The 27,136-nt window shown below is 39.2% G+C and overlaps 1 protein-coding gene across 1 annotated transcript in view; it reads left to right on the top strand.

The window, feature by feature from the left end:
- Positions 1-27,136, top strand: part of CNTNAP5 (contactin associated protein family member 5) — a gene marked incomplete at its 5' end in the record, with an annotated part of 262,361 nt that overhangs the window by 165,271 nt on the left and 69,954 nt on the right. The window contains 2 exons of the mRNA XM_083865251.1: positions 11,324-11,443; positions 23,161-23,361. Coding sequence (XP_083721377.1) covers positions 11,324-11,443; positions 23,161-23,361 — 321 coding nt within the window. The remainder of the gene's footprint in view (positions 1-11,323; positions 11,444-23,160; positions 23,362-27,136) is intronic.

Here is a 27,136-nt window from a genome sequence, read left to right as displayed (position 1 = left end):
GCAAAACAATGTGAATTGTTTCAGTGTTGCCTGGATTTCTTTTTTGTCTGAGTTACATCACCGTAGGTTTTGCCTCATTTTGGTATGGTAAGAAGGGGGTGCCACCGGTTGAAAACCATAAAAAGACCCATTCTTTGTGATGCTTTTAGGAAGAACTGCATGGCATGCATTGGCAAGCCATATTTAATTGGTTTATGTCTTACCATCTCAGACTGGGAGATCTTACCATTTTAAGAACTGAAATCTTGAGAGAAATTACCCCTAACTTACTGTCATCAAATATGAAGTGTTGAAATATATTTTATGGCTGGTACATAAACAACAGAATCTTGGCGGAATAAGGGAAACAGAAACTGGCGAACCTGAAACCACTACACTTATTTTTAGTTCCAAATATTGACAGACCACACTGGATCCTGCTGTGAGGAACAGCTAACAATACATACTATCTCTTCTCCAAAGAGTTTGCAGTTAAGTTTCTGAGGGTATAAAAACATGCTGGCACAGGTGATGGAATGCCAAAAAGGCTTCATCAGCATCACAGGCAGCAGTTTCTGTCTACCAGGTGCATAATTATTTCTAGGCTTTCTTATAGCAAAATAGTCATGAGGTAGAGATTAAAAAGAGGAAGAAATTGAGTGCTTGCAGACATGAAGTGACATGGGAGAAAGCAATAATGTGCTTGTTTGAAAAATATAAGGCTATGGCCAGAGAAGTTTGACATTTTTGACAAGGCAAATGTCAGAGTCATGACAGGTAAAGAGGTTGGAAATGCGCCATGAAAAGCAAAGATAAATAGTTTGCATTTGATGCAACATAAGGGAATTAGACAGTGTCAGAAAAGAACAGTAAGTTGATAGAATACACAGTTGGGACAGTGTTTGCAAGACTCTGTCAGATATGTGGGACAAAATTGTGTCTGGCATGTCTGAAAATGAGTATTTGAAATTCAAGGTGTGTGGATGAAGCAAAAGCACGCATATGAAGATATATGGAAAAACTACTTGGCTCTAGACATGGCCTTAATAAAATCTTACTAGAGGCAGCTACTTGCCTGCAAACCTCTGGTATCCCATTCACTCCGAACCCCTTCTGATCCTGAAAACTCCTAAACTGTCTCAGGATGTTTGAACATCTGCCTGGTCCAGATAGGGTCCACTACTGAAATGGGGTGTGGTCCTGACCCATTAAAGAGTTCTATTGTGGCAGACAAGTTTCACACTGAAGTATCATCTGGTCCTGCCTCCATTCTCTTCTTCTCTGAACTTAACTGTAAATGCAAGTAAAATCTTCTTAAAAACTGTCTATGTTTTCACTAGTCTCACTATTTTCTAACAGGTAGTTTCTTGCAAAGCTTATTGCCTGATGCATAAGCACATTTCTTTGTTTAGTAACATTTAATCCTTCTTTGCTAGCTGCCACATGGAATGTTATCAATGCCTTCCAAGTCTTTCGTTGTTGCTGTTGTGGTTTGTTTTGGCTTTGGAGTTTTTTTTTTTCCTCTTTTGGATTTACCTCTCATCATTACACCTCCCAGTGCAATTCACATCTTCTCTCTGGCTAGTCACAGCACTGATGAGCACTTGTGTTTCCATCTCTGTACTCTCTGTAGCTGTAAAATCCAAAGCACATTCTCAGCCTTGCTCTCACAAATGCATGTGGATGTACAGTTTGATGGTAAATGTAGAACTGGTGCTGACTGTCTCCAGATGCCCATTTCACTGCCCATAGTTTGGGGAAACCAGGAGTCACGGAATAACTGTGTAGGATGTAAAGCCAACTGCTGGTGATTTACATTTGATTGTGTAAGAGTTTTTTTGTGCCTTAGTTTCTCCACCTCTGTTGGAAGTAGGATCCAATCTGCAGATATATTAAAAGGTGTGTGATCTATATCATCTCCTGAAATTGTGTGGGCTCTTTCTTTTCAAACTTATTGCTACTTGAGCTTATCTGTAGCTGAGACAGTGCTTTGAGGATACAATTGTATTTCAATCTCTGAAATGTATGGTTTTGCTTTTTGCTTTATCTTTTAAATGTGCTTCACATAGCTTGCATTTAGATAGGTTGGAAGATGAGCTCAGCTGAAGCCTTTTGATGATTTATACTTTCCCAGTTTCTCCAGTGTGGTGGATAGCCTGCTGATCTGTCAGGTATTGGAGTAGTCTGATAAAATCCAGATAGGGGAGGATCCATTATGTAATCACATGTGTGAACCATAGCAATACAGATAATAATGCAATGTTCATTTTCTCTTTTCCTCCTTTAGATACAAACACTGATGTTATTACACAGCTTGGGGAAAAGGCCTGGGTGGGATTCAGCTAATCTATCTTTTGCTGTCTGGTACTGTGGCATCCAAGTTAAGATAGTGGTCTGGTCTCTCTCTATATGTAAAAAGGAGTGTGAGCTGCTTTCAGAACTTAACTAATCTCACTGTGAGGTGGGGTGTCCATAGTTCATGGACCACCTCTGAAGTCTGTCATCTGTAGAGGGATGTCCTAGCTTAGACATAGAGTAGGCAACTGAAGGTAGGTCAAAATTATAGGTGGAAAAACCTAGATAAGTGAATTACAGATCTTAATTTTTATATATATCTATATATCTATATACATACCTATAAATTAATATATGTATTAATTGAAAGTGCATAGTTTAAAAGCTGCATAGTCATTCCTCTCATATTAATAATTCTTGTAATTATCATGTGATAGTAAGAGCAGTAGAGCAGTGTAAAATGGCCCTGAGATACAGAATGTTATAACTTTATTGCAAGATAATGATTAGTAATCTTATCTTCCTGTGAGTTATGCTGGTCCCTTAGAAAGCCTCGTCTTGCCCTTCTGTATTTCTATTATTTTTATTTATGATGGCTTTCAGATGGTTTTTAGCCTTGCATGAATTTTTTAATTCCAAAGAGTGCTGAACATTGATATGAAAGATATTGAGAAATATAAAATAACGATTTTATTCCTCATATTCTGGGGTTGTCAACATGTCCCAAAGCTTTGCAAGGTGATAATTAACAGAATGTAATTTAATTCTGGTTATTTGCTTTGGTGTATGATCTGTCTCACACATACAGGCATATGTCTTACTGGCCTAGGTAATTGCTGGAGGAAAGAGTCATCCAATAATGGAAATGTCATATTGTCATTGATATGGCATAAACTTAACATAACTTCAGGCTTTGAAAATGTATTTTTTAATATTAATATGCTTACTGCATATATCATTTTTATCTGGAAAGCTTAATATAGCTTCAGCCAGATTGTTAGCAGTACTGGAGCTGCATCTTAAAATGCTAGCTGGGGGTTTGGTGATTCTCCTGTGTTCCAAGGTAGGGATATGTGTACAGTTTGCTGGCTGGGCAAATGAGGTTTTGAGAGTTTCAATCTGACAGATGCCTACTAGTGAGTTTGGTAGTGCAATTTGCATGTCCTGAGTAGCCAATTTTCCTGTCTGAGGTTCTTGGAACAGTTTTTTTTTATGTGTTTTTAAACACATTGGTTTTCTGTGACTAAAGAAAATACGTTTGATATTCATATCAAACCTTCAGTACTGTACTTGGTGTTCCTGCATATTTTTGTTCACACCATGCTTTTGGAATGTGAATTTTCATTGTTTATTTTGTAATAAGTTACTGTGTTATTAATCCTTTCCCTTCAGTGGTGTTCATATAAAAAAAGATTTTCCATTTGCCTGGGATTTTAACACATTGAATATTCCTCTTTGGGACTTTCCTGCAGAAGAGAGCATGTGAGGGACTCAGTCAGTGCTGTTTAAAGCCAGCCTTCCTCAGGTGTGCCCATCTCCTGAGGGACACGTGGACTTTCCAGCAAGACCCAAATACTTTTCCCAGCACCCTTCACCCCTTTGATTGCTCCTGTCTCCCAACACTACCCTAACAATGGTCCGGGTCTCTCTGGAGGCTTTCCTGCAGCAGCAGTGCTTGCAGGAGAGCTGCAGGCCGGGGTCTGTGACTGTCACAGCCACCGTCCAGCCACAGCAGGGGAGTGACAGGGGAGGATGGCTTGACACGACCTTTCCTGCCTTGGCCAGGGGGAGCCTTAGCTGGAATGGTGGGAGGTTGTCTCATGACCAGGTGAAATGGGAAAACATCCATTTGTGTGACCCTGAGGTAAAAGGCATTTTAATTCTATCTGTGGAAATAACATATTCTTTGTCAGATGAGTAAGTACATATTTTAAAAAGGAAAAAAATAAGCCTTCTGTCATCCAGGCATGTCACAGCAGAGACTGCATTATTCTGTCAAGAGCAGAGCTGTCACAATCCAGGTTTTGAGAGTACATTTTTCTGGCATTTAACAAGACAATTGTATTTTAAGGGTGAGAATGATGATCATTTCCAGAGTTCATAGCCGTACTAATCACTCTGTTGTTGAAATAAGAAACCTGCCATTGCATATTGTTATATTTTTTATTTAGAAAAATCTCTTGTTCATTGCTCATTACTCCAAGTCTGTAAGAGCAGATCTGTCAGGCCTGAGGTACACGAGCAGAGATTGAAATAGTCATCTCTGATCTGCCTCCAAGAGCTCTGAGCATTTTGTCGAGAATGCTTAATTTGGCCTGCTCAGCAGTTGTGTATATCTGTTTTCCCAAGGTCAGTCTATGGCTGGTTGAATATCCTGGCAGAATCCCCAGCTCTTACTGGCCTCTCCAGTCTAACCAGTACATAAGTTCTCACCTCTGAACACAATAATAATTATCATTATAGGGGTTATTATTACTCTTTTTGTCTAAATTGCAAAGAATTACAAAATGATTTCATGAGTCTGAAATGGTGTTGCCAGAAGTATTCTGTTCATATTTTTTCATGACTTTACAATTTTTAGAGATAATAAAAGCAACTCACTGCTGCTACATTTTAGCTGGGAAGTGGACAGTGTCAGCACCTGCTAATGAAATCAAGAATTAAATTTCTTTAGGTCTCTTTAATGTATTTTATTTATTATATCACCATAAAATGTTCTCTACCTCTGAGAAATTGAAAATTATCAGCTACTTTAATTAGATTATGAGAATCTAATCTTGAAGCAGGAATACTACAGGATTTCTTTTGGTAATCACAACTAGTACAGCTCAAATTCTGAATCCCTAGCTCACATTTCATACAATGAAATCAATTTCCAAAGTAATTGGGAATACAGTTGGAACAAAATATTGGGAATTTTAAGGTTTACTTTTATTTTTTGAAGAGAGTTATCTTTGTATCCACTAAATCTGAAAAGGACAGAGTCCTCTGAGGGAAAAAAAAAATCCAAACAAACAAATTGCTTTCCATTTGGAACTTAACATTCTTGGTGGTATCTGTATTAGTAACGTGCAGAAGCAAAACTGAACAGTGTCACTGTAACCTTTACATTGAGTTCAACAGCAAGCAGGATTTTAAACATGGGGTAAGAGGTGCATCTCACTGGGTGAATAGCAGGTTCATTCACCTGTTGAAGAGAGAGGGCTTTAAATATGTTGCTCCTTGAGGGTTATTTGCAGAAGTTCAAGGCTTTGTGCAAAGAATGGCCTTTCCTTTTTTAGCAAATGTAGAACTGGAGGTAAAAAAACAAAAAGGTGGCCTGAAAGAGAGCAGAGATTTCATAAGTTGAGAACATGAGGGCAAAGGAAACAGAGCTAAGAGCTTAGGAACTGAGACCATCTAAAGGCTCATCTGCTGAGCAGCTCCACAGTAGAACAGGAAACCTGTGCTTAGCAAAGGCTACCATGGAGACTGCAGGTGAACTGCATAGGGCAAAAGCAAGATTGGAAGCCAGATATCAATATAAAAAGGGGCAGTCAGTGAAAAACTGGACAAAAAAGATCTTATATTGGAAAAAATGGAAGTTTGACTTTGGAAATGTTTGTGCTGAGCCATGTACTGTTATAGATTTCAGCTGTGGCAGGGATAAAATCACCTCTGGTTTAAGGACTGTAATTAAAACAGTTGGATTAACGGGTTCAAGATACTTCAGAGTGCTGAACAGTGATGCAATCACTCATATTAAAAACCTTCCAGGCTTGTGAAGCATACTGAAAACAGGCTGAATTTTCAGCTGCAGACCTAAACCAAGAGAGACCCCAGCCCTTTCAGATTTGACTGTGGAGTAACAGAGAGCTCCTGCATGTGCTGTGGCTGACCAGCCATAAGGCTCTTGCTGAAGAAATTAGGAAATTAAAAATTTGTTTTAATAGACAATATGTGGTTTTATACACAAAAAGTCAAAAAATGGTTTTATTATTATGATATTAAAATCTGATAATACTTTTCTGACACTGAAGTCTGAATCATGGGTCTATAGCTTGAACCATGACCAGTCAAAGCAAATATTTTTATTTTTTCTAGGATATTTCTGTGGGGGATGTTGTGTATGGCTTGAAAAACATGGGATGTATACATTTCAAAGCCTTAGTTTCGTTTTTTGAGCCTATGAATGTTTATATTGCAGAAAATTTGAGAAAACACGTAGAATTGGGTGATGTTGCTCTGGCTGGAGATAAAGTGTTTATTTTGTGAACACTGATCAAAATTTGACAAATGGTTTCCTGAGCACCTGGGAAGATGAACAGTGAGAGCTGAAGGAAAAGATAGGCACTATGATCAGTGAGGAAAGCAGTGCTATAAACGAATGTTCTGATGTGATGAGCTCTTGATCTGAAAAGCCAGTTCAGTTTGAGGTACTTGAGACTGAAAGAGGTACCTGAGGGAGAAATTTGGTATATGTGTTTTACAGAGGATTATGAGGGGCTGGGATAGGTATCCTGAACTCTGTCAGTACAGTGCATGCCTGCACAGCCCATCCTGGCAGGTAGGCAGGAACACAGATAGCACTTACTTAGAGAAGCAGCTCTTGCTCTAAAGAATGGCGCTCTCAGGCTGCATCACTTTCAGCAGCCAGCTCTGGGAGGATTTTAAATTTCTTTGTGAAATACAGCAGTAGCCTTTAAAAAAAACATCCTTCTAGAGCAAAAATGTCAGCAGAGTCTATCCAATGTTATAACTTACAAGTGATTCTGGCAAAAAAAAAAAAAAAAAAAAAAAAAAAAAAAAAAAAAAAAAAAAAAAAGAAAAAAAAAAAAAGAAAGGCAATGAAAGACATCCTTTGTGACCAAGCAAAACAGACGTTTCTGATGTTGTTTCCCTTACTAAATCTGGGATCTTGGAGTCAAGCTGTTTCTTGTTTGGGCTCCGTGGTGTAGCCAGTTACCAGCAATAGCCCTGTGACACCTTTTACACTGTTTTTTTGCTTTTTTTTTGCTTGTGAGGTCCAGGCCAAGCTTGCAGGGGGTGGTGTGGGTTGATGGGGCTGCTGACATCGCTTTCTGTGGAGCATTATCAGAATGCAGCTCCATGAGTCAGCTCCACCCTGCTGCCTGTGGGAGCTGCAGTGCCTCTGCTGCCCGGCGGCACAGCTCCCTCCTGGAAGGGTCTGAGAAAACACAGCAGGGGCTCAAAGCCCTGAACTGTGATTGTCAGTGTTTCTGGCTCACTGAAACAAATGGTGCTGGAAACTGTAATTTTATCTTCAGTGGCTGGTGTTAATCTAAATTAGCCAAAAGAAAACAAAAACAAAACAAAACAAAACAAAAAAAAAAAGCCAAAAACACAAAAAAAAAAAAAAAAAACCAAGCCAAAGAAAACACACACACAAAAAAACCCCCAAAAAACCTCCCAAAAAACACCCCCACTCCTCCCCCCAAAAAAGAAAACCCCAAAACCAAACAAAAACCCCCCAAAACCCCCAACAAAACAAACCAAGAAAAACAACAACAAAAACAAACAAACAAACAAACAAAACCTTGGGAGGGTTACAAAAGGAAAGGTGATCTTGCTTCTATGAGACAGAAGACAAGTTCAAGGTTTCTTTTTTGAAATTATGTTTTTAAAAAGTATTTTAATGAGAAAACAAGCTTTGCATGAACAGTCTGTCAAGAATGCTATTTTTGTTGTTTTGGTTCCATTTGGGTGAACATTTTACAATAGGAAAACAAATTTGAAGGGATAAAAGTATAAATACTATTGAAATACTTAATGGAAAGGAATGAAATCACTATTCTCTATTTATTTTTTCTACTTAAAAATTAAAAAATATTGTTAAAAATAACGTTTGAAAATTCATGGTGGGTTCTCCTCTGAATGAGGATGATGAATATCTTTATTAAAAAGGTACAAATTAAATTACCACAAATGCTGTTTGCCATTAAAATGTGTGCACTTGTCAACAGTTCCATCATTATCTTTGGTGCTTGCTTTTTGAAAGAGGGGCCTTATATGCCTAAATGGTTGGTGACTCTTTAATGACAATTACAATAATGATTTCCCCAGCATTCCCAAAATGAACACAACTCCATCTACACCAGAGAAGCCCAACACAAAACAGAACATAAATATGAAGGTAACTTTCAAAGTAGAAGTTCTGGTCTTAACAGTCACAGCTGACTTTTTGTTTTTTACTTTCATATGATATTTCTGATTGCAAAAAGATCTTGTCTTTCATGGACCAATAAAGTGGCTTCAAGTTGTTGTTACTGGCATAATACAGCCTTTTTCAGCAAATGGAATTGCATAACTTTATTCCAGAGCAAGCAATCATCTCAGGCCACAAAGGAGTTGAGCAGAGCTTGGAATGATTGGTGCACTCGAAATGTCTGTAGGGGCATCTGCCAATGACTGAAGAACAAAAATAATTTTCTCCTTGATGCATTATATAGAAAAATATAGCAAAAAAGAGAATTAAAATCAATGGCCCATCCACTTCCAGTCCAGAAGTGTGCAGTACCAAGTGCTGCAGATACAGGGATGTGAAACTTTGTGTGCAGGTATGAAATAAAAAACTGCCCACCAAAACTGCTTTTCACTAATCATGATGGAATATGTTTTATGTGCTAGACCTGAAGGTTTATAGCCTTTTCCCATTTTTTCTGCTGCTTCCCAGTATGTAGTGCTGGATTTCTGATATAACTGAAAGGCAACCAGGATGGATTTCCTTCTGGCAGACATAGCTGTAGTTTTATGGAAGCTTGTGTATCCTTTCAGATTTATACCAGCTGAGCACCCTTAGCCTGATTTCTAGCTCTATATAGCCTTTTTTTCCCTAAAGTTACAGTGACAAAGGGGCCATCTAAAGGTGAGTAGATCATCTCTGTTTGAATCCACCTACATTATTAATGGCAGAATCTTCACATCTTTCTTTACTAATTTGTAAAAAGTAGATCTGGGCTCCAGCCAAAATGACAGTCAAGAAGAAGAACACTTAGAAAGAGCAAATGATGAAGAATGAGATTTGCTGTGCCAGTTCACTGACAACATATTTGTTTTATGTCTTTACCCCTCGCACCGTCCTTTGTCTTCAAAAACACTCAGCAAACAATTCAGAGGAAGCAATTGGCATATTCCCTAATGAGACAAGATAAAGTGTCCTGTAACGATGATGACAGCAAATTCACTAAGTGAACTGCAGTTTAAGAACTTTGCAAATTGATCAAACCATGATTCCTTGGTTGCTTACTTAATTGCCTGTTACCATCTCTCTGCTGACCTCCATATGCCCATTGCTTTTGTCAGCACTTCTGCAACTCAGGGACTCTCTGCCAGCCCCTCAGGTTGTGAACACTGGAACGATAGGCTCTGGTTTGGGGATTTTATTTAACTTGCATTTAATATGTGTTCGTGGCCAGCTATCACAGTGAGAATTTAGAGATATTCTGGCCTCCTACCATGCTTGAGTATATCAGGCTGTAAGGAAAAAGCTTTCCTAATTCTATTTATTATGGGATGGATGCTAATTAAAGCACTATCTCATCAGGTGCTGAGTACCTTAAGCAGCTTCTTAACCCTGGGAATGATAGTGCTGTGCTTGTTTAGCTCTCAGTGATGTTCTGTCTGCTAAAGATGTCTGGTCAGGCAAGAAATGTGCAAGGGAAAAGCATATTTTGGTGAGTGTACAAATGATTGAATCCATAATCATTTGATGATCTTAATCCATAGCCAGTTTGGACCAGAGCCCCTAGAACTGTGGTTCTATTCTGTAGGCAGAAGTGAAGAAATGTCCAATATCTAAGTGATGATTTATCTTACAGCATTCTTCAGACAAAGCTACTTCAGGGCTTACCATTTATGCCTTTTAAAAAATTTCATTAGAGAAGTTTCTTCAAGGGAATGAGGGAAAAGGGGGGATATGAATCCATGTGTGCTCAGGAGTTGGGAGTAAGGAGCTATTCCTGCTGCTGTGGAGCAATTCCTGTCCTCTGCAGGGATTGTGTTTAGAAGTGGTGAGGAACTGCTGGCCCTGTTGATCTGCAAAGCTCCCTGAGTTCCTTTCAGATGAAAAGCACTGCGAACTTTGCAGTTGTATTTACAGCCTCAACACAGCAGTCATAAACTCTTACAGAGAATAATTTTGTCAGTACAATCAGGTAAGTGTTGAAGCAGGTGGGGAGAAAAAAAATCAGCCCTCCTGAAATGAGATTTAAGGTTGTTGTTCAAGGTCCAGGATCATACATGTGACTTTCTGATACCTCTGGACTACCTCTCTGCAGGAGTTTTCTTTGCCCCATATGAAGTGACAGTTATATCTTTCCTGAAAATATGTCTCAATACACAGATTATACTGAACCTATGGGTTTTTCTTCCTTCTTTCCTTGCTCTTGGTGACCGGCTGTACTTGTTTTATTAAATACTTGGACTTTCATGGGCACTGCTACTCTAAGAGAAGAATATTGATAAGCAGAGAGAAAGAGTTGCTTGTATAAAATTAGGTCTAAAGCATAAAAATACCACCTAGGCTGGAGACGGTGTCTGAGCTTGCTGCTGGAGGACAGTGGATTTTATTTGCATAGTAGACTGTGGTAGGGCTCTAATACTTCCTATTAACCTGCAGGGAAGGTGAGGACTGGCAAAAATATCTATGTTTTCAAGACTTAAGTGTATGCCTAGGTGATAAATTTTTAGTACCTGTGTGTAAGTAGGTATGTTTTTGAAACACCATACATGGATGAATATATGTACCCCTTCATAACTAGATGTGTCACACTTGAAAGCTCATATCCCTTTATTTATCTACATTCTTTAATCCAAAATAAAGCAAGTAACTGCATCCTTAAAGCTACCCTGTATTAAGTTCAAAGAATTAGTTAAACAAATATCTGATTATGAGCATGGATTCAGGCCCAAATGCAGTAAGATTTCACATGCTAATCAGCTGTGTGCTAACAGGGTATGCTATGACGGTAATTGACACAGTACTCATGTATAAAATGTGTCTGTCTGTGTTGTCTGTCTGTGATACAATCACTCTCTCTTTCTTTTGAAGCTGTCCATGAACAATCCTGCGAGGCTTACCGGCACCAAGGGAAGACATCAGGTTTCTTCTACATCGATTCTGATGGAAGTGGACCACTGGGACCACTCCGTGTTTTTTGCAATATAACAGGTAATGACCTAACCTTGGCTTGGCTGCCTGATGTCAGGTCTAATTTGATTAGAGGTGGTCTGAGTAGAATGATAGATATGTCAATAATGCAGCTCAGTAGTGGGAAAGAAGCATGGAAGTTGTAACCAAGGTTTCACTTTGAGATGTTTCCTTAAATAAGATCCATGTAAAAGTGATTTTTAAAATAAGTTTGAAAGACTTGCCTTGCTAAATGATACATACAACAGATGCTGCCCCTTATAAAAGGGCATTTCATAATATAACTTTTGATCAGATGTTTGTTTTTTACTAAGGAGATAGAAACTTAGGATCCAATCCATTCTTTTGTAATTGAATGGTTTCTCTGCTTTATTAGAATATGAGATCTGGGAATTATTAAACTCCTCTGATTGAGCTAGCTATAAACCCTTCTAGTCTGACATAGGCAGCAATACATCCCTTTGTACAAGTGTGCTGCCTTTGGCATTCCATAGAGTGGAAGCCTTGCTTGTCCCTGTTATTGGTATGGAGGAGAATGCATGATGATCTTAGGAGAAGGGACAGCAAAGAGATGGGTAGCAGAGCAAGAGCCTGGCAAGGTGACCTGTTGTTGAACTTTCTAACCTTACAGTTCCATAAGTTTAAAATAAGAATTGTTTCAAATGAACAGACCTGTCTGGCAAATTCTCCCCTTAAGTGGCTCCTATTTTGTATATAGAACTGTCAAGCCAAGAGTATGAGAAAAGATTACACAGCCCTTATTGTGGATGGGGATAGATGGTAGGGCTCCCTGTCTGCTTTTTATATTTGAAATGGAGGTGATATTTCCCACACCATCTCCTGTTTGGCATTTCTTGCTTCCTGTGGCCAGGTGCAGATGAAGGAATGTTTTATTACCCTTTCTAAATTGCTAATTCTGGCTGAACTACTTTGCCACATATCACCTCCACAGTCAGTGCTGAAAACTGAGGACTCAGGACATTCATATTTTATCTTTAATCTCCTTGTACTTAAAGTGCCTCAAATTAAATTTTCATTTTTATTTAATTGGGCAATGATTATGTTAATTAAATGCACAACAGTTAATTATTAAGTATGTTTTTTATTCAAGTGTAACAAATATTTAATAAGATGTGTCTCCTTCACTGTTGAATCTCTTAAGAATTGAATCAGAGTTTCACCTTTCTGTCTGAATATCCTTCCTTGATCTTCAATATGGGAAATGTGCTCATTTTTATTATTTATCATATAAATATGCGTGATCAAAACATTGTCAGTGCTTTTTATCTCTGCTGAAGAAGTAGGATTTTTGACAAACACCTTGCATTTGCTTTCCTCCAATAAACTTTATCTGGCAGAAATCCAGAAGGCATATACCTGATTTTCTCTCTGTCTGTAATGAACTTGCTGACGTTCTCATAACATTGGTTATGAGAAAACTGGGGAAAACTGGCAGAACCTCCTAGCCTAGAAAACTTATCCTTCTGTGTCAACTAAATATTGTTTGGGTGCCTTAATCACAAGAGCTGCTTTTCTCTCTGGGAACTTCCCTTATTGTTATTTTCATAAAACTTGTTTACAGGAATTGATTAAGTGCAAAGTAGGAAAAACATTACTTTGTGTACACAGGGATGGATTCTCAATTTGCTTCTTTTTTCAGATGATGCTTCTGCTTAGTTTTCTGAATGTACCCCATATTCAGGGAAAGGCAAACTATGAAATTCTCTGTTGTTACACTAGGTACATACAAGGAACAAAAAAAAAAAAAGAAAAATAGTATTGTTCAGTGACATAAATCTATACCACACCTCCTGTGAATGGAAAAAATGTGGATGGCCATAAATGTGGATTGCTTCCATCCACGTGGAATGGGGAGATCTTCCATCCATGTGTGGGGAGACTAAACAAATTAAAAAGATGGTTGGGGGGAACTGTCACAGGAGAGTGTGGAGATCATGTGTGGCATAGAGAAAACACATAGGAATTGATTCTTTTTCATCACAGATAAAATAAGGGACACTTGAATGGTTACATAGAAGAATTTGGGAGTTTTTTGTTTGCTTGCTTTTTCCTGATGCAATAAATTCAATTGAAACCACCACAGGACAGCAAGGAGGCTGATAGATCAAGAGAGGGAGTAAGATCCATCTGGAAAAAGCCCAGTGTTGTCTGATAGATTCAGAAGGTGCAAGTAAACACAGAGGTTTAGTTGCAGCTTCCCACTCAGGCAGCTGTGAGGCAAAGACCATTGGGAAATGGGAATGAGCTTCAGGAAAACCTTTTGGCTTCCTTGGGTATCTCTTCACCCTCAGAGGCAGAGGTGGGCTCCTGGGCTAAATAAAGCTTTTATTTTACTCAGGCTAGCAGTTCTTTCTGTATACAGTTCAAGAAGCAGTAACCTTTTTATGCCCAAAATGTGTTCAAGCTGAAGAATTTGGAGGTGGAATGGAAAATTCAGGGCGATGACTCATTTACTGTTTTTAAAAGTGGAGGTTCAGAGAGCTAATGCCTTCTGGGAATTACAGTGCCTTTAATCTGTGAAGGATGAATTCAAAGAAGAAATCAGACCATCAGAAATGAGCAGCATCATTGCATTTAAAGAAAAGTGTTTTTCTTAATGGTCACTTACTTACATTTTTTTAAGTTCTTTCTAATTCTAATTTAGATTCTTTCTAATTTTTTAAATTCTTTCTAACAGCATTATTTACCTGTTTAATTGAAGGAATTCAGATGGGGAACTTGTTTGTAGCCAGTTATTAACTGGGACAGATGACACCAGGTTTCTTGCATATTGGTGTCTGATGTGGATATGGGAATATCAACATTACAAGTTAGTTTACTGTGATTGTGTTTGCAGTGTTTCTCTTTAGCCTGTCAACTTTAGCAGCCCACTGCTGAATAGAAATTCTGAATAAAGCAGAAAATTGTATTTTTGTGTGTTGAGAGGGAATTGGACAGTTATACAAAGAGAGGGAGAGAGATAAGGGAAAGGAAATGTTACAGGGAGGAAAAAAAGAAAAAAAAATAAAAAATATAAAGTCAATTTTCAGCATGGCAAGAAATTCAACAGTAGTGTCACAGAATATCTGATGAATAGCTGATAATAGAGTGGGTAAATGTACTTATCCACTGTCTGAAGAAGTGGCTGAAAAAGCAAGGTGACAAAAACTGTAGATGACATGCTACTATTTAATAACATGCTTATTGGTCAAGAAGGGAGAAGAGTATAAGAAGCATTTTAAAAGGATCTTACTGAAAGAAAACTTTAGTTTTCTTCTACTAAAGGTGAAATATCTTGTTGAAATAGGAGTTTGTCAGGAACACTAATGTGTCTAATTAAAGGCATAGAAGGATATCTGTACAAAGAGAGGTTAAAAGTAAATAATCCAGGACTATTTAGAATGTGAAGACTCAAAGTGAACGAGCCTCACTGACAGAAGCAATGCTCATTTGCATTTTCTTACTATAGAAGAGAGACAGTTCAATGACAGTGAAAGACAAAAACCTCAAAACTAGATCTAAAAGGAAAAGACAGCACCCTATTAACATAATGTTTTCTTCACCTTATATACCCGTTGTCTACAGAGCAAAGTCCTTTTCACAGGGAAATTCATCAGTTGTGAGAAATCCTGAGGAATCCACACCAAATGTGCATCTGTGTATGGGGAAGGGAACCAACATATGCCCAAGCCACGACTGGGTGTATGTGGATACCATCCCATTCCATGAGGATGTGAATGGGTCCATGCTGGGATTATTAAATTGGGGTGGTTGCACTGAGTCTTGTGGGAACACATCTGGCATGTTTCCAGGGTCATCCACATGGGAATGTAAGCTATCTGTGCTTGCTTTTCCTGGGTTTCCAGTCATTCATCAGGGTCTAGGGCCACACCTTTTCGACATGAAGTGCAGAAAGAATGTATTGTGTCATACTTTGGGGTAATGAACAGCCACTGGGGTGGGAAAGATTTTCCTTGGAAGCTGGTTGTTTGATAATCAGCCTACTTGAATTAACCTTAATTGGAGATTCATAACAGTCAATAGAAAAGATGACTGATAGACCCTGTGAACCTCAGGTCTGGCAGTCTTTCTGTCATTGCAAGGCTTATTTTTTTCATGCTGCTTAGAAATCTATAGGGCTGTCTGGAGTGCTACTTAAATGCTACTAACCATGTTCTCCAGGACAAAGCCTATAGATGTGCAATCTACATCCATGTGCTTGTTTTGCTGTCCTGTTTGAAAAGTGGAATGACCTTTTCTCCTCTCCTTCTGCATAAATTTTACCCTTGAAATCTGAAAGATTTGCTTACACTACATTTGAGTCATCTTGTCACTATACTTCTCTGCTGATGCTGTTTTACAGTATTCAGACCCTGGGCTATCAAATCAGTTATGCTTAGAAATTGCCATGGCTAGATCAATGGCTCAGTTTATCTATGCTAGATATTTTTCCAGTCCTCAAATAGTTTGCCTTTCCTTGCTTCCATTTTTTTTTCTTCCAGGGCTGCAGTTTGGGGAAGGATGTAACCTTATCTCAGGTCTTGCTGCTGGTGCAAGATCTATTCTTGAAACTGCCATGGTGAAAAAAAAATTAACAAAAAATATATCTCTACTTGTTGCATATAATTTCTGTTTTGGAGTCTCATCTCAAAGTGCAAATACTGCTAATTTCTCTCATGCAGGAAAAAGAAAATTTTATTTTCTCTGTCTCAAAAAACTGTGTAGAAACTGTCTAAATCTCAGAAGAAGTAAGGGATTCTAATAATATGTGAAGTAGATTGTCAAAGTTATATTTATAATTTTTAAAACATGTGTTCTTTTCTTTATTCAGCTAACAATGATTAGGATGTTTATTCTTCCGTATAGTACATATCCCCATTGATGTGCCTAAAAAAAGCAATTGTGTTATTGATCATGATATCCATCTTTCCCTTTGTTTCCACATGTGAATCTCAGTTCATCTGCTCATATAGTTCTTTAATCTATTTTCCATAAGAAACCATTTCCTTTTACTTTGTGTAGCAATTACACAGGAGTCACTGTGTACTTGGCCCTTTTTGCATTTCTTGTGGACTTGGGAAATTCTCGTGTGAAAAGGAGGGCTGCCCCTGGGCAGGCTGAAGCAAAAACAGATAGGAGATGGTCATGCCCTTAATTCTGCCTTTAATACCTGCACCTACAGGATTTTGGAACAACAATTTAAATGGTCAAACTCCCTCTACCTTGTAGCTTACCGTCTGTAGTTGTGATTGACTTTATCATAAGAGAAAACAACAAACGGAAATTCCTTACAAATTACTTACTACTGTTTAGATTAAAGGCAGCTCTTAAAGATTTACAGTTTGTCTCTCAAACACTGCAGGTCTTTCGGCACACTGTAGCTTTGACAATTGATATGTTTCTCTTTTGAATTTTTATTAAATATTCTTCCTGAACTTTACAGAATGAAAAAATCTTTAATGTGAATATTATGTCAAAGGCATTGTGCTGTCAACAGCTGCCTTGCTGCTTACAATGAAATTGTTGTTTATTGGGTGAGCATCACAGCAGACGTCCTGAAGGCCACCTTCACTGTCACATTTTTAGGCAGCCCCTAAAGAAGTTCTAGTATTGAAGAGTGTAACTAGGTATTTTTCTCTAGCCATTACCTTTTAACAAAAGTTTACTGCAACTTAATCCCTCCCCTGCCACATCTGCAGTGCTCAGAAGTTAGAAGTAAGCTGTGGCTCTATCCAAGTCATTCCAGTTGTTTTGGTTGCAAGAGGTGTCTCCTGCCCTGCTGCACCCCTGCAGGTATCACCCCACCCTCCTGGTATGGCAGCTGAAGAACAGCAGGTTTGCTGTGGGTTTTTCTTCTTTCCTGCCAGGCTCATGCAGGTATCTGAGCCATCACAAGACACGTGAAACAGCAGAGATGTGATTTGAGTCTCTCAACACTCACCCTGGATGAAGGAGACTGAGTGCAGTGAGTGGAGAAGTGTCCACTTTGCACTAGGAAGTAGATCAGTGACTTCCTCTTCAGTTTTTGGAGAGGAAAATTTCTCACTGCTCGTTTTCAGATACCCTCTGTTAAGAAACTACTGAAATGGAGGATCTTCAGGAAGTAGGCTGGCATGAAAATGGTTTGCCAGGTCTGGGCTTCAGAGAACATTGGGGAGGAGGGTGCAAGATGTCACAAAAGAGGGGTCTTGTCATCCATCAGAGACATCTGGCATCATCATTCTGCTGAGAGTTGCCTTGAATGCATTGTAGTGCTTCTGCACTGGATGGACATGGCTGAATCAGAACTCAGGAGGAAGCTGATGAGCAGGAAACAAGCTGCAGAAGCATGTATTGCTGGGTCAGCCAGCAGAAAAAAAGAAAATTTCATATAAAAACAGTAATGGGATTCTTTCAGAGAAGACTCAGAAAACACTTCTTTGGAGTCAGTGAATTAAAGCTGTCTGTGAAAAGAAATTGGTGTTTTAATATCCTTTGGAGTGTATGTTAGAGCAGCTGGGTTGACCTGCCACTGCAGCTTAGAACAGAGCAGTGTTTAAGAAGGAAAGTCTTGTCTTTTTTGTGGTTGTTCTTTTAGTTATAGGTACAGCATTCTGGATAAAAATTTGGCATTCAGTGTGGAACACCATGAAAGAGCATTGTATGAGCTCTGAGAGTAATTTTTTTCTCTCATGTAGCATTTACCGTATGTTTGGCTTGTTGGCAATTTAATCAGTCTGAATAATCTTGTTTTGTGACAAACCTCCTAAATCACAAAGGAATGATGCAGTTTGTATGGGTGGAATGTGCTCTACAGGGATATTTCAAGTTGAAGAATAAAAATGAGAATTAGACAATACAGAATTCATTGAAAGCCAGTTTTCCAGCTGCTCTAATTTCCCACAATTTAATTTGTGTGCCGTCAAAAGCAACTTGGAGGTTTCCAGCAAGATGATAGAACTGTGGGCTAGGCTAAACAGAGAGTCTAAAATGTGCTTAATGCATTGCAGGCCCATGCTGTAAAAGCATCTCCTAGGGCCAAAAGCAGACAGCATAATATCCTAGTGAATTGGACCATTAAATAAAACTGTGAAGTCATAAAGATGTAGCATTACCCTGAAATTAAAGCATTGTCACCTCTGAATTATGGAAATAATTTAACAAGCATTTAGGAAATCTGCTTTTCAAGGCTGCATTAAGCTATTCTACATTATACAATAGAAGATGTGGCTGCAGTCTCCTACTTGGTTTTGGATGACTTTCAGCTTGTGTTTAGTTTGAAATTTTACCAAGCTGAGAAAGTAGTAAAAGAGTAGAATGGAGTAATAGAAGATAAAAAAACAGTAACCTATGCCTGGACAACAGCTTTTTAATTCTCATTGCAGATTCACAAGTGCAAGAAGGGCTCATTAAATGGAGTAAACAGGAAAAAGATGTGTAGTATGAACAGATATAAAAATATAATGGCAACTTCATAGTTGAAATACATGAGAAGAGAGCTCTATCTGTGTAGTTTAATGGTTTCCAGGCATGGAAGTGACTAGAAGGAGGTAGTGGCACTCAGCTTGGTTTGCATCTGTGATTACAGTGTCATTGTGTAAAAACATAATGTAAACAAAACAGAGCGAAGATTAAATAAAAAACCTTACACTGTGAAACAGGAACAAGTATTTGATGCCCCATTTTCAGAAGCTGTGGGCGTTAGTGGTGTAGAGGTGTGCCTCTAAAGGCAAATGCCAAACACAGAGCTAAGGTGCAGACAGCAGCTGCACTCTTTGCTGGAGGGATCTGTGGGCACGTTCAGGTGGCAGCTTCGTGTCTTACACAGGTCCTGAACCTGCCTGAAGTGCCAGATCACAGATCATTGTCAGGAGGCTTCAGAGGACCTGGCAGTTGAGTAGTGAGGGTAGTATGCCTTGACCTCATTCTGGGGCAGGCAGTGATATTTTGGGAGCAGCCCCAGCTAAACTTGTGCAAGTGAATTTGAGAAAACAGAACGATCTTTTTTCTAATTGTTGCCAAGTTTGAGGTGGAGAAACTGGGGTTTGAACAAGCCCCAAGGGCTGATCTGAAAGGTGATGCTCTTCAGAAGAAAGGCTGGGATAATTTTAAGTGGTTTCCGATCTGTGGAAGCAGATGCAAAGGTCTTGCTATTTTCTTGGAATGGTTCAAGGATTTATTGCCCTCCAGCTCTTAGTAACTTCTCTCTCAACCAGGGAGATGCAGGAGAGAGCACTATTGGCTCTTCTACTCTGTCCAAAATCATCTAAAGTTTAAATGATTTTCCGTCTCATTTGCTGCATTTAAACAAAAAGGTGTCCTTTTGAAAGAAGGAACTTTGTTTTTCGAGGGTTTTTTACTGTGATGTGAATGTAATCCTTTATTCTTGAAGCAGGTTGTGTTTGACTTTGTATGCATTCCCTTGCCCCTCCACACCTCACGTGCTACTTTCTAAAATGGAAGTACTTACTCTTCCCCTGGGAAGTGGGAAGAAGTATGACTGGGATGGAGGAATAGATTTCTCCTCCTTTTCTCCTCTCACCTTGTTGCCACCAGCTCTTTTGTATCTGTGTTGTGTTGAGCTGCCCTTGTGATCCGAGGTTTGCTTGCTGGTGGCTGTGACTTTCCTGTCACTAGATCAATGAGAAGAACACAGATCTTTTTTAAGAAGCTAAACTGATGGTTACCTTTACTTCAAAGGTGAAGCACAGAGGGAAACTTTGAAGTGACCACTAAAGCATAGATTTGATCTGTATAAGTATTAAGCCTAACAGAGTAGGCATGTGAAGAGTAGGAAATCTCTGAAATGTAACTTCAGAATTCTTCTCTTCTGCTATAATTTTCTTAACTCCATTCTGATGTACTTGATAAATCAGAATTACTTTGAATACTGTAAGAAACTTGATTTTTTTCCCCTTCCCTTTCTAAACTAGAGAATGGAAAATAGCTCAACTTATTTCTAATTGATCCTGTGGAGAAAAGCAGGTCTAGAATGTCAAAGTTCAGATCTCAGGACAGCTGTGTGCAGCCATAATGATAACAAGACTGCTGGAAATTAATAAACAGTCATAGAGGAAGATAAGAAGAAGCCCTGTCACATTGCCTGTCCAACACTCTCATTAATGAGTGCTGGCTGCTTACAGTATGTTTGCTGATACCTTGTCCAACCTCATTTCAAATATGTCAATTAATTATATTTCCAACACTTTTTTTTTTAAGAAGACAGTTTTGTGCTATGCTATTTTTAATTAGCTTTTGCTAGTAATACTTTTTTGCTTCTAAATTGCTAGCTCTTGGTGCTTTTGACTTTTCAGGTGCCCACATGGCACCTTTCTTGATGCACAGCCTGGAAAGTACAGCAGTGTTAACCACTGTACAACTAGAGCATTAGGCTGCTCTACTTCCTGAGCAGCACTGTAGCCACTATTGTGAGCATTGATTTTATTGCATTTTCTTAAAATTATCTTCAGAACTCTCAGTGGGGAGGTGCTTTTGACAGCCCATCTGGAATTTCAGCAACCACTTTATTCATCATCTCCAGGTTTTATGTCTTACATTATCAGCAACTTGGTGTTTGTCTTTTTTGTAGATATTTCAGTTAAGGCAGAAGTTAAACTTCTATCAGTGTTTGTGAGAGGAAAGTTAACTCATCCTCAACTGCTTCTGAGAAATCCACTCTGTTCTTGTCAATATTGCCTTGAGAGAGCAAAAGCAAACAGAGGGACTGGCTGATAAGAATTCCTACTTTGAGATGTACAAGATGTCTGTTACAAAGTCATTGAGGTATATTGTGTTGGAAGCAATATATGTGCAGGACTGTGCAGGGTATTGTGCTACAGTGTTCACTGTGACACCACTGGGACAAGTATTACAAGCAATACATTTGTAGTATTTCTTATCATTTTAATTTGTCTTTTGTGTATCACACATTACAGCTATGTTTCTTTGAGCTCCAACTCCAAGGGTCCACAAGCAGCTCCCTTAAGTCAGTAAGAACCACAGAAATTCAGACCTATGCCCAAACTTTCTGTCTACCATCACAGAAATGATGGGAGGGTTGTGAGTGAATGTGTGGTTTGCTGTGTGTAAACTGTCCTCGCAGTTAATGCAAGTTAATTTCTCTGTGACTTGCAGACAGGTCTTGGGACAGACCTCTTTAGACAGTCTCCAGATGGTTGTTGTTATTTGCCTGTCATTTGAATGCTTCCATAATGACAATCCATTAAATCATCTGAGTGTCTTTGCACAGATAGTCCATTTAGGATTTTTATACACCTATTAGCATTTTGTGAAATAATCTGGGGGATATTTGTAGCTCAGTAAAAAATACTTTGACTGCAATGCGTTGTGGTGCCCACAGAGCTGTTGGGCTCATCACGGCAGTGCATTGGGGAGTTACTGGAAAGCTCAGGCTCTGCCTGAGAACTCAGGCCAGGTAATGTGGTAAAGCCATCCAAATCCTTAAATTTTTAGGATTTTAAGATTCACAGTTTTTAAGATCAGCTTATAAAATATATGATTCATTGTTATCTAGGATTGCCCTGATGAAGCACAAATAAAAAAATAGAAATCTATTGCCTAGATCTCACTTCTTCCTCTGTAACTGTCTGCGTGTTTCTGCAAGTGAGATCAGAATCTCCTTCTCATCAAATGATTGAAAATTGCTGCCTTAAATTTTTGCCCTGTCAGTAACTTGTATCCTCCCTAGGCAAGCAGAGTCTTTGATAAAGAGGAAATTTGCTGGATGTGACTTGACACTCTTACTAATAGTGTTGGACATGTGCAGGGCTCAGCCCTGTGAATTCTCATTGAAGAGTTCATCTTTAACTCTGTGTCAGCTCAGCAAATTGGCTGTTCAGGTTGTCCTTTCTACCTTGCCTATTGCTAAACCAGAACCAACTGGGAAAAAGCCTCCCTGGAAGCTAATTGCTCCTAAGTATGAAGTTCTCATTATGCCAACCCCAATGCTCATCATGAGCTGGGTTGTAGGGTGCAGGTTGTGCTTAAGCCTAGATTCTGCTTTCTGTCAACTACACAGGCCCTTACTCTGCCAGTAAATGCAATGAAGGAAATGAGAATGGGTTCCCCAGCATGGAAAAGCATCAATATTTAGATTTAACTACAGATGCCAAGTCATATGGCGTTCTGTACCATCATCCAAGTAGGGCATCACTCAACTTAGATGCAGAAAAATCTGAGAACTGAGTGAAATGATGATCTGACTTCCAGCTGGGCGGTAAGAACATACTTTCAGTTTAACTTTCTGGCAAGAGATTGTGCTTTCTGCTCGTGGTGAGTTTGTGCAAGCTCATCAGCTGCAGTTCTCTGCTTCCATTTGTTGTTACAACAGCATGGGCTGTGCTCTCAGGCAAAAGGTGAATGTTACCCCCATGAGCCATATTACTATATGTTTTCTCTCAGGAACAAAGCCAGTTGAAAGGTATCTAATTTTATACTGCTACCTGCTAAGAGAAGAAGCTGAAGGTCTCCCGTGCCTCCCAGGAAGCTTCTCTCTTGCTTAGCAGGCAGTGTAGTGTCTGCTTGAGCTGGTTCAGGGAGAAACATCTTTGTGGGGCACACTGACCTTTAATGAAGACCGACCTATTTGTGTTCATCACAAAGTGCCCATTTTGGAGCCCAGGGTCCTGCTGATGCTCTATCCACTGCAGTAAAATGTTGGATTTCAGTTGTTTTTTGTTCCCTGCTTGTTGGAAGTGTTTTGCTGTTAACCTCCCGTTCAATCGTTTTTCATTTAACAGAAGATAAGATCTGGACTGCAGTGCAGCACAACAGCACAGGGCTGACCAGAGTGCAAGGAGCTGGTCCAGAGAAGCCCTACACCATGTCCTTCAACTACAGCAGCAGTGCAGAGCAGCTGGAGGCCGTGATAAACAGTGCTGAGTACTGTGAGCAGGAGGCAGCCTACCACTGCAAAAAGTCACGGCTCCTCAACACCCCGAGTAAGTGCCACCCTCCCACATCTTTCCTTCTTAACTCCTATTGATTGTACAGCAGGTGCAGGCCACGCTGCAGCTGAGGAGGAAAAAAAAATCCAAACCAATAAAAACCCTCAAATATTAGTAGGAACATGGAATAGAGTGAAAAAGCTTTTACTGTTTTGGATTCTACTGCAAGTTTCTTGTGCCCTGGTGCAGGAGGGTCTGAGCTCCACAGAGGAATTTTCAGTCTGTAAGTTCATGCATGCCCAGACTCTGAAAATTTGTACAATGGGAAGTGCTACCTAGAAACCACAAAAAGTGTATTTAGCTGATGGCAAATAGAAGTGTTTATTCATTTACAGTTTTTGCCTGTTTGTTAAAGATAAAAAACATCCAGATTGCTCCAGACTCAATGTTATATAGGGGAAGAGTGTAAACCTCTTCTGAGTCCCATAGCCCTGAACATGATGTTTAAAAGTGCTTGGTAGTAGAGTTTCTGGGGCAAACCTAATTATCCCCTTGCAATAGAAGGAATAAATATTTTCCCTTGGCTTAATGTAACAGAAAAAAAAGAAAGAAGAGGGTCTCACCAGTTTGTGTTTCTTTGCAGTACCAAATTTCCAGTGACTACTCGGGATGTCTGGATTCCAGTCAACTCTGTCTTGATGTCAGGATTTTATGTTTGTTTATATGGAGAGATGAATGATGTTAAGGGCAGACTTCTGAATGTCATCAAAGTCTTCTCTGTTGCTTGTAATGTCTGTATTGTCCTGGTGATTATTTGATTATTAATAACTCTTGAATTTGTTGGTAGTTTAGAAGACAGACCATGGAAAGCCTGAAGGGGAGCTTGCAGTGGGAGTTCCTATTGTCTTAAAACCACATTGCCTAATGAGATGTGTCAAAACCCTCCTGGTTCCAGCAAAGTTATTATAACACTGAATGTTTATGGATCCAGTAATCAGATGTCTTACAGTCAGTTTATTTTTAAAAGCTGTGAATTATTGTCTTTTGTTGTCATCAGATTTACCAGCCAAGAGTTGCTTGTATTGCTAATCTTTTTTTAAAGAATGAAATGTTAATATCAGCATCCAGGGTAGAGAACGAAAGGAAAACAAAACGTGGGCATAACTGCTCATAAAGAAGTGGAATTGATGTCTTACAAGTACTTTCAGTGTTGCTGGCTTCTGTATCCCATACTACACTTGGTACAGCATAAAGATAAAACCCCACAGAGGCTATTTCCAAAATATTGTTTTAAGGATGAATGCCACAATATTAGAGCAGGTCTGCATGTATTTATACACATTTCTGTGAGGCACTTCATCATGTGTATGCAGGAATGTACACTGTGAATGGGTTTTATATGTAGGGCCTCTCTAAAGCTGAGGGCACTTCCTGAGAACTAAAATTTTTGGGAAAAAAAAAAAAGTAAAGGTAATATTGTATAAATTGACAGTGTGTAAACTGTGCATCTTCAGGGCTAAAGCTGTCAAACAACAGGCAGACTGGCTAAAAGGGCTTCTGTCAGACATCTCATTCTCCTCTTGTCCAGGACCAAAGCCATGGCTGATTCCTTAAGGGAAAAGATGTGGTGATGGTGTCCAGCAGTCTGGCTTGTGCTCTTGCAGCTGGTGCAGTGCCACTGTGGTCCTGACAGCTGACCACACAAGAATTCCACAAATAATTTAGTCTTTACTGCAGATCCAGCTGAGAAATATTAAAAAAAAAAAAAAAAAAAAAAAAAAAAATCACAATCTAGTGTGGTGCATGTGGCAGACACCAGCATTATTTCTCTCTTTTTTTCTTCCTTTTGTTTGCTTTTTAATTACACTTTTGAATTTTCTTTTTTTTTTTTTTTCATCCTGAGCTTTCTCAGTAGTCTACGGCTTTAAATTTGACAAGATATGAGGCATGCTCAAAAATAACATTTCAGTTCTTGAAATGACAAGATAAGGGTAATTTGTTCTTAACTGAATATTAAGTATTTTTGTTGAAAAACATTATTTTCCCCAAGCTTTATTAATTGATATTTATTTTGTAGTGAAATACTATTTTATTACAGAAGAACCTAGAGGCCAATAGTGCTGAACACTGTAGGTGTCTTGAACAGTTCTAGGACTTAAGGAATTTCCATTCCTAAACTTGAAGATGAGCTACTACTGTGAGCGACCTCAGGGCATTCTGCTGGACTTGCTGCAGAAGGTTCTCACCTGTGTTTTTTTGCCAGATTTGGGGCCAGAGCAACATAACAAAGATCAAAACTCTTGGGTTTTGTTTCTTCATTTGACTTAGACTTCTGGATGCCTGAAGCACTGTGTTCCCTCTGTGTGGCCAGGGTATCTTAATATGTAATTGCTGTTAATGAACAACACTTCAGATCTGACTGTAGAATTCAATATGCAATGCCTGTGTATTAATGACAATACTGCATCTATAGGCCAACAGGAAATGTTACCTGACCTAATCCAGGTTGCTGAATGTCTCCACTCATTATTACCTCTGGACTGAGCCCAGTGGTGAATGCCTGATGGAAGAGCATCTCCCAGAGGTACATTTAATCTTGACAAAGTTATAAAAGTTCCTCTTCCTGCAAGAAATCCTCAGAAATTCCTTTCTGAGCTTACTCTCATTCTGGGCTTTGCTCTTTTACCTGTTTGGTTTTTTTTTTTTCTTTCTCCCACAAAGAGATGGAAGACATGATTAGGATATTACAGCTGGTAGCACTAGCACACCAAATCCTTGTCTTCAGGATCTAAATACTATCATGTTTCACAGAGAAGCAATAAAAAACATTTCTCTTTCCTTTTTCATCATAGTGCAGAGATGTATGTTGTTGCATAGCAATTTTGGCATTCACAGTTTTGACATGGGGCAAATGGGACAAGCAAGGCATTCTGGGCTGCCTCAGAGAGAAGCCCAGGGAGGCTCCTGGCTTGCATAAAATTGTTCCAGTTTATATCAAGGAATTTCTCTTCCCTCTTTTGCTGCTCCCTCCTGCCCTGAAGATACAAGCACATCCTCAGCGGGTGTGACTGAGCGTGGTATCCCCGTTGAGTTTCTTGGATTTACATCTGCAGTGTGTCAGACATGCAATCTGGCAGTTGGCAGAGGAGTTTACTCATCTCCACCTCCTGCTGTCTGGAACAGCCTTATTGGCTCTCCCTGTCATACTACAGCTTAGCTGCAAGCGTGTCTGTGAAAGCAAAAATTAAATTGCTCTGAATTGTAGTTTTGTACATCTCTGCCATCAGACAGATTTTCAGGAGGTTTGTGAACACCACAATACATGTCTGTTCATCCAGGCATAGCTAGCTTTCTTAAAAAGATGGCAAAGGAAACTTGTGTGACCAGAAATCACATGTCTCCTGTGACTTTCCCAGGCCTGTTGGAGAAGCACTCACATAACCACGGCAAATGTAGTTGGCATTAATTAGGAAAGTAATCCACACTCTTAGGAAATGCTTACAAACTTATCCTTGCAAGTAGAGGCCAAATCAACCTAGCAGGAGAGACTGCAGTAGGCAGGAAGGTTGAGCTGCCTCTAAATGTGCTCTTTGAATTCTGAGAATATGAAAAGAAATGTAGCCCCCCAGGGCTTTGATTTCCTTTCTTCATGGAGCATCTCAGGCAATACCTAAGGAAAGGACACGTGTACAAGGATAGGTACATTGTGCAGATGCATGTTTAATTAAACTGTTAACATACAACACGGTATGAAAACATTAACTGAATAAACCCCCAGCTCTTGACTGAATTTGCTCAGTTTTCTAGAAGCAGTGGGTGGGCTCAAATG

Source organism: Zosterops lateralis (assembly GCF_965231275.1).
Source record: "Zosterops lateralis genome assembly, chromosome: 7".
Lineage (NCBI taxonomy): Eukaryota > Metazoa > Chordata > Aves > Passeriformes > Zosteropidae > Zosterops > Zosterops lateralis.
This window is presented reverse-complemented; position numbering and strand designations above follow the sequence as displayed.